This window comes from Sarcophilus harrisii, chromosome 4, assembly GCF_902635505.1.
Source record: "Sarcophilus harrisii chromosome 4, mSarHar1.11, whole genome shotgun sequence".
Taxonomy (NCBI): Eukaryota; Metazoa; Chordata; class Mammalia; order Dasyuromorphia; family Dasyuridae; genus Sarcophilus; species Sarcophilus harrisii.
In genome coordinates, this window is record NC_045429.1 from 301,852,653 (window position 1) to 301,861,262 (window position 8,610).

At 45.8% G+C, this 8,610-nt stretch overlaps 1 protein-coding gene across 1 annotated transcript; it reads right to left on the bottom strand.

The window, feature by feature from the left end:
- Positions 1-815: 815 nt before the first annotated feature.
- Positions 816-5,957, bottom strand: SOCS3 (suppressor of cytokine signaling 3). Its single transcript, XM_023502680.2, has 2 exons — positions 4,318-5,957; positions 816-3,486 (listed from the first exon to the last, which is right to left on the bottom strand). Exon 2 carries the CDS (start codon positions 3,354-3,356, stop codon positions 2,670-2,672), a length of 687 nt encoding a protein of 228 aa, XP_023358448.1. The 5' UTR covers positions 3,357-3,486; positions 4,318-5,957; the 3' UTR covers positions 816-2,669.
- Positions 5,958-8,610: the final 2,653 nt, after the last annotated feature.

Sequence of the window (8,610 nt, forward strand, 5' to 3'; positions counted from 1 at the left end):
GCATCTGGGACAGCACTCAAGCTCTGAGGGTAGTAAGCTCTATATACACTGACTGCCATTGGCTCTGTCAAGGGCAACTTGTGGACATTTGTGTAATGTCCTGGGAAAAGGTCAATCTGAATGTTTTGTGCTTAGGGATCCTGGGGAAAGGTGCTAAGGAAGCTGGCCTAGGAAGTATCCACATTGTTTGGGGGATTTCATTGAATCTAGGCTTGAAAAAGACCTTAGAGATAGGAATTCAAAGACCTTCATTTTAATAAGTTAGAATTGAGGCTTGGAAGTCCTACCCAAAGTCACATGGGTAGCAAGTGGCAGAGACAGGATTTGACCTTCAGCTATAATATAAGTGCTCTTTCAACAGCACCATGCTTCCTATTTGAAATGAAATCTCTATCATACCTTGAAAATTTGACAATTTTTATTTTTAAGTATTTCAAAAAAAATTTTAAGGGATTGATGCCATCTTTTTTGGACCACTAATGTGGAGGCAATTTGACACCAGTTGCTCTTACTTTCTCAGAGCACCTCCTGCTTTATTCCCTGAAGCTCAGCTTCCTGCATTCTCTTTGAAGCTCTCCTTTAACTCCTATTTTGTATATTCTGATTCCTATCTGAATCAACCTGGCAGGAAATACTCCCTCCCTTTACTAACAAGTCAAGGTTGTCTTCTCTTTGCCATTGAGAAGATACACCTGAGAGTAGGCCTCAGATACTCAAAACCCAAGTGTAACTGGGGCATCTGAGCAGTGGCCCATTCTTTCTGTTATCATAGATTGTAGATGTGCTGGAGAGAAGAAGAAAATACAAAGCCTCCATTGAAGTTTTCATTAAAAAATAGTGCTCTTTATTATAAATTACTGAAATGTATTTTTCTGAATATAAATATAAATATGTGCAAAGTTTGACTTGAATTCTGTTGGGTTCTTCAAGCATCTTCTTATCAGCCTCAAAGGCAGGAGGATGGGGGGAAGGGCAGGGCACAGGGTGGAATCTTTATAAAAGATAGAGTGATTGAGGCAGATTTGTAAACATTTTTAACCAGAAAAAAAAAAAAACACCCAACACCCAACTGCCTCATCCAAACACCTGACACAGAAAACATGTTTTGTTTTCCATTAAAAAAAAAAAGTTCCAGGTAAAATTGCTTTGTTGCTACATTCCATGTAGGGTGACAATGATCAGTGCTTTCTCAGAGCAGGGCACTTAAGTGCTACAGCTCCCACCCCTTCTTTGACTTCCCTTGCTATTCATGCCTGCAGAGAGGCTAGAGAACTCCTGATTAGAGAAGCCTGGGATTGGGGGATTGGGGAGAGACACCCAGGAACCCAAGAGGCTGCAGGAGAAGGGTTTACTACAAAAGATACCCAAGGTGGGGGCAGTCTGAGCATCCCTAAAAGGACTAGGTAACACTTCAGAATAACAAGTTATTCTTCTAGAGGTCTTTTAGAATACACGAATTGCCTAACAATCTACCCCCATATCCCATAGGAGGACTCCATGGATGCTACAACACTAAAATACTCCCAGTTTCTGTGATCTTGAGCAAGTCACTTAACTGCTTTAGGCTGCAACTGGTGGACCCATTATCAGCAAAGTGTGCCAGCCCCTATCCATGGGACAGGGAAAGTTTTAAGGCAATCCCCTTCCAAACAAAGGAGGGAAAATATGAAGTTTCTTTTTCTGAGCTTTGGGAAAAGGGGCAGTCCATCCCCTAGAGGACAATATGAGAACAGAGGATTTAGAAAAATCATCTCCTTCTCCAGACCAACCCTCTCACCAGACCAGTTTTCATTCTTTTTCTCCCCCTTTCCCTTCGGAGTCTCAATACTACCCCCACCTCCCCTTAAAACAGGAGAGGTTATGTTGGCTTTCCCCAGAAAGCTGGAATCTAAGCTAGGGTGTTTCCCGGTAATGGGGGTTGGGGGGGGGGGGAGGGAGAGGGAGAGGGAGAGGGAAAGGTGCCAGAAGTGAGGAGATACTAAGAACAAGAGTCAGCTTCTTCTGGCTGATCCTAGGCCCCTTTCCTTACCTCCCCAGGAGGGTAATATCAGCACACCCTCCTCACCTGAGGCTGGGAACCAAGACTGGGAAACTATTTGCATTAAGAATCAGATCACTTCCTTGGCTAGCCCGAAGGCCCATTCCAGGGGGCCCTCTTTTTCCTCCTCTTCCAGCCCCTGACACCAGCTCAGGTTTCAAGCCATTTTAAACCAAATCAAACAGCAAACAAGTTCCTAGGAAAGTTGGGACATTCACCAGTAGCTAACATCAGTTCAAAATTCCTTCAGTCCCCCAGTTTCCCCAGGGAGGGGAAGGAAAGGAAAGGAAGAAAAACCAAAATCTTCTTTTTTTTCTGAACTGTCCTATAAGGTCTGGTGACTCCTCCAGAAGTTGGAGAGGGGGAAGGGAGATGACTTTTGGCCACTTTCTCCTCAAACACTTAAGACCAGCCTGCACCCATACTGGAGAGGGAAGAGGGTGGAAGGTGGGGAGTCAGAGGGCAGGGCCTCTGGACTCCCTGGCTCTGCTCTGAATAGGAGAAAAAGGGACTCTCCAATTTGGTTGTATCCTTTGTGCTTATGCTATGTGCCACAGGTGATGGAGGGGCCAACCCCCTTCCCTGCATATTTTGGTGGGGTGAAAGCAGAACATCCACTATCCATCCCCTTTTAAAGAGGGGCATCATACTGGTCTAGGAATTCTCTGATGGGCCCAGGGAGTTGGGTAACTTTTTCATAGGAGTCCAGGTGTCCATTGACAGTCTTCCGACAGAGATGCTGCAGGCTGGCCACGTTGGAGGAAAGGGGTCGACTGAGCACCAAGGGGATTTTCTCTCCCCCAGAGTAAATGTAATAGGTTCGTTTAGGAGGTGTCCCAGAGAGGGGTTGAGGGAGCATCTGATCCTGCAAGGAGGAAGAGGGGGAGGCCACAGAGGAGGAGGAGGAAGAGGAGGAGGAAGAAGAGCTGGGGGGCATGTAGTGATGTACCAGTTTGAGTACACAGTCAAAGCGGGGCACCGGCTGGGTGCTCCGGGGATCGCTTTGCAGGGAGAAACTGCCTCCCTCACACTGGATCCGGAGGTTCTTTGTCCCTGACTGGGTTTTAACGCTTAGAGTGAAGAAGTGGCGCTGATCCGAGCTGTCTCGGATGAGGAAGGTGCCCGCGGGCTCAGCGCTCAGCAGAAGGTTAGCTTCTCCACCCGTCACCGCACTCCAGTAAAAGCCGCTCTCCTGCAATTTGCGCACAGCGTTCACCACCAGCTGGTATTCGCTTTTGGAGCTGAAGGTCTTGAGGCGCAGGCTGGTGTCCAGGGGGCGGTTCATCCCTGTGGCGGGGAACTTGCTGTGGGTTACCATGGCGCAAGGAGCCAGCTTGGATCTGCTCGGTGGCGGCCGCGGCGACAGCAGTAGAGGCTGCTGCTGCTGCTCCTCCCGATCCTTTGGCTGCTGCCCCCAGGTGTACCGGCTGCTACCACATCTCCGGAGCCTGAGAGGGGAGAGAAGCAGCAGTGAGATGTAGAATGGCACATCATCCCGCTCCAACACACAACTGAGGCTTCCTAGATTCCAGAGCTAAGAGAGGGGGTCCTATTTCGTCACATTCCCCCCACCCCCAGTAGTCACTAGGGGAATGCTTACCTCCAACCTATCAGGCTTTGGGGTCAGGTCTAGGTAGGGGCAGACAAATGGGAGAAGACTCCCACAGCTCCACCCATCCCCCGCCCCTAGCACAGCCTGTCTAGCCCCGTGCCAGCGCGTGGTGGGTGCTCTGCCAGCCCTTTCCCGAACTCCCAGCTTGGGGGGGGGGGTGGAGACGGAGAAGGAGGAGAAGGGGACGATGAAGAGAGTGATTTGTAAACTCCTGTGCACAAGTTGGCTTTCACCAAATGTGTCCAATGGGGGCCGATGGTGAAGAAGGAGGCTGAGGCAGGGTGGTAGTCTGGGGAAATGTTCCCTTCCCGTGCCCATCACTCCCTCTTCACCCCACCCCACCCCCGCGGCCCACAGGGCGCCTGGATGTCCGGTACTCGGAGGTGGGGGAGTGTAGCGAGAAAACTGGGGCATCTTCCAAAGTAGGGTTGCTTTAACTCTGGAGGCGAAAAGTGGAGGCTTCCCCGAGCTTTTGGTTTTTTTTGGGGGGGGGGGGCGCGGAGAAAGCTCCTAATTAAAAGTCCAAAACCTCTTCACCTATTCCATCCCACCTTCTCACACCGCCCCATTTTCCTGTGGGAACTGGCTTCTGAGTGGATTCCGGGAAGGGGAAAGAAACGTCTAAGAGCACTCTAGAAGCCCCGAAACTGCACCCCCACTTTCTTACCTCGTCCAATTTGAACAGAGTCTTCGGATTTTAGGCCGTATGTATCTCCAATACTGTCTCCAACAGTGCGAGGTACTTCGCAAGCCCGCCAGATGTGGCCCTCGTTGCGGCCAAATGTAGGGAGCGGTAAAGTCCACACCGGGGTTCCACGCGTTTCTTTTTGGCTTCAGCTCCCCGTCCCCCCTCCCTTTCTCTCTCAAGTTTAGTCTCCTGGGTCCGGGAATCAGCGGGGGAGACACAGTTGGCCGGGTGGTCTGGGTCGGGAGCGTCAGTCTCCCCAGGGCTTGGCCAGCCTGTCTGGCTGGCTGCGTGTGTCTGGGAGTCAGGGCGGCACGGGCACGCAGGGCAGCGGGCTGTAATGAGGAAGGCGGAGAGGTCCAGAGTAAATGCCACTGGGGGAGGCAGAGCCTGGGCTATTATACCGGTTGGGCCAAAGAGCCCCGCCTCCCTATTCCTGGAATTGAACTGAACGTCTTCTTGTAACGTTTAGTCAGAGACTGCGAGAGAAAAGGGAGGGAGGAAGCGAGGGAGGGAGGGGAAAGACAGAGACAGAGACACGCAATAGGACAGAGACAGAGACAACAGAGAAAACCCAGGGCACCGAGCCAGACCATCCAGCCCGTTCCTGGTATGAGGGCCCCTCCTCCAGCCGCGTCTCCTCCAGTAACTTCTCATTCACACTTTTTTTTCCCCCTTCTAAGAAGGTGAGTTTCTGGCAAAGGCGTGAGGCGCTGTTGATTCAGTCTGAGCTGCTGTGGAAGAGTGCAGGGGTGATTTCCTTGGCTCTCTAGTTCTTTTTTTTCGCTTAACTCCGGGTAGATGTCCCCCTACTCCGTTTGTGCTGGCTCAGGCAAACGAGGAAGAGGTTTTCTGAGGGATAAAGCTAAAGAAAGCGATGAGGTTCTCCGAGCCCTCCAACCCGCTCACTGTCCCCCTCCCCGCCCGCCCACTCCCGGGGGCTGCCCGGAAAGGGGAGAAACCCTTCAAACCACAGATTCTCCAGAGGGAAGAGAAATGGTTCATTTCCAAGTTTAGTAAGAAATTAAATTACGCGTGTTTCCCAAAGGTGAAGCTGAGAGCGAATCGCCGGGGCTTGGTAGACTATCCTGGGGCAGGAGCCCTAGCTCGCCCCACATTCTTTTTACACTCTGTTCATTCATTATCCGTATCTTCTGGACCCCTCTCTTTTCATGCACAGCTTATATTGCCCTCTTCTCCCTTACCTCCCACAGACTGAGTGGACTAGACGCGGGCAGAAAATACGAGTTAGCTCCATCTTTTCAGATACTTATTCGTGTTTCCTGCATCCCTCTCCACTCATATCCCATGCTCCCCTACCCCGAACCGTGTAGCCTGGATTGAGTCAGGAGTCCTAGATCACCCCATCTTTCTTCGTTTTTCTTTCCGTCACTCATCCTTATCGTTTGCAACCTTCTCTCCCCATGCACATCCCATACAGTCCTCGCCTCCCCTCCTAGAATGTGCAGATTAAACTAGAGCCGGAACGCTAGATCACCCCATCTTTCAGCCCTGTTGTTTCTGGACGCCTCTCTCCCCACGCTCACCCAGTGCTGTTCTTTTCTGTAAGAAACTCTGCCTTGGATGGACTCCTTCTTTCCTGAGCTCTGTGGACCCGTGGTTGGAGCTGCCAGTCCAAGACAAAAATCCTCCCCACCCCCTCCCACTCCACACTGTCCACTAGAGGGCATCCCGGGGTCTCTGTAGAAGAGCCCTGAAATCATGATGTGCCCAGAAAAGAAATCTTTTAAGTCTGGAGGTGGGAAGACCTAGGGGTTACCCTGACAGTTTAGATTAGAACAGCAGAAATTGGAATCTGACCTAAGGATGGGCAGGACTAGTTGTTCCCAAAGCAATTTTCAATCCTCCTCCTCCCTTGATTAAAAAAGTTTAGCTCACTTACACAGACCACCAAAGAAAATAACCCATTGCTTTTATTTTTTTTTCCCCATTGCTTTTCAAGGTTGGTCTAACATACACATTATTGAAAATAATCTGCATGATCTGAATCAAAATATTCTTCCACAAATAGAAATTCATGGATTCAGAATTGATAAAGACATCTAGTCTGTCTTACAAATTAAGAAACTGTTATAGAGATAAAGTAGATAGTTGCTGTTGTTTGTCCTTAGTTCTGGAAGGGGATCATGACATCAGGGAGGTGACACTATGAAATGCAAGTGAATTAGATATAAGTGAGGGAGGGCTGTGCAAGGTCACATGCCTCACTTTCCCCTCTAGAGCCATCTGGTTTCAATGGCAAGTTATAGATCAAAACTGAGTTAGGTGGCATCATGGATAGAGTTCAGGGTCTGGAGTCAGGAAGATCTGAATTCCAATCCAGCCTCAGATGGGTATTAAGTTGGTGACTTAGGGCAAGACACTTAACTTTGCCTTAGTTTCCTAATCTTTATAATGGGACTAATAATAGCACCTAATTCCCAGGATTGTTTCAAAGATTAAATGACTTTTCTTATTTGTAAAACACCTGGCTCATAGTGTTATAGAAATATTAGTCATTTGTTGTTATTATAAATTATTATTAAGCAAAGTCCAAATCACACAATCAGTAAGAAGTAGAGACAGGATTGAACCCAGGTCCTTGGACTCTAACCCCAGTGCTCTTTAAAATTTACTTTACTTTAAAAGTAAATGGAATTTTTTTTCAGGCTTCCTCATGTGGGTACAAGACTGACTTAGCTCAAAGCCGTGATTAAAAGGGGCCAAGATAAATAAGATGTCTAGAATTTAATATGCAGAAAGGCACAATGAGGGATACTGTGAAATCTTATTTTTTTGTAAATATTTTTTCATACAAATTTTTGCTACTGATGCAACTATTTTTTTCACTTGATATTTGCCTATTTTTACTCCTTTTTTAAAAATTAAATTATTTTCAAGGTAAAAAAATCTACTTTTTCTCTCTCTCTTATCTCCTTATTAGAAAAAGAAAAAAAGACCCTGATAAATGTGTACTGTTTAAAGAAAAACAAATACCTATATTGACTATGTTAAAAAAAAAAAATCTTTATCTGCACTTTGAGTCCATGACCTTTTTATTAAGAGATTTTATGTAGAACATAAATCAACATAAATCTTTTGGAATCTCACTTATTGTATCATTTCTGTCAAAATCACTTGTCTTTACAATATTATTGTTATATAAACTGTTCTCCTGGTTATATTCTTTGGCAAAGCTAAGGATAGAGGCAATTACAAAAGATAAAATGATCATTTCCATTACATGAAACTGGAAAGCTTGTGAACACAATTAATGCAATTAAGAGAGGGGCTCAAATGGGGGGAAATTTTTATTTCAAATTTTACTGTTAAGGTATCCAAGAAATACAATTAACATATTTATGCATATATAATGACATATATGTATATATACAAACCCTTATCAAAAGTTTTGATAGAAAGATTTAGAAAACGTCATTAATATATGATATGTGATCAAAGAATTATAAACAAAGAATTTTCAAAAGAACCATACTTTTAAGAGGTAAAATAGGGATTTACCAATTCCCTAAAATCTTTTTCCCCTAGAACTTTACAAACATCAAATATAATGTGTATTTCTATATACAAAGTAAAAATAGAGAAAGAATTCAAGGGGCAGGAAGTTTCCACCCCAATTAATGTAACCCTGACAGCCTTATTGAATCAATCAATTGAAGGTGTTGAAGGAAACTGCAACATTAGTCAAAAATCTTTAATGTCTCTGGGAAGAGTAAAATGTTTTCATCATTGGATAAAGAGAGGAGATGATTACTCCACATAGAAAATGTGATTGATGGAAAGAATCAGATTCTTTGGGCTAACATGGCAGGTCAGGACAAAATCCCCAATTCCAGTAGCAAAGCATTCAAGAATGGGGTTTCCCAATTAGCCTACTCCCAGCTCTCTCCTATTCCAAACTAACCTATTACTGTGGAGGCACCACCATCTCCTTAGTCATTCTTTTTCAAACAGGGTTAAATAATTTGCCTAGGGTCACACAGCTAGTAAGTGTTTGAAGTGAATTTGAACTAAGGACCTCCAGAGAGGTAAAATAGGGATTTACCAATTCCCTACAATTTTTTCCCCCAATTTTTGTTTTTCATAATCTGATCTGTTCCTACCTTTTCTTTAAGTAACGGTAGAAAACTCTTTATTCCTCTACAAATACTAGCATTCAATGTGTGTGGGACAGCAATCCTTACCCAAATTAAAATCAGAGACTCTCCAGGTAAAAAAGCAAAAACTGATTTATTGATCTCTCGGGCAAGGACA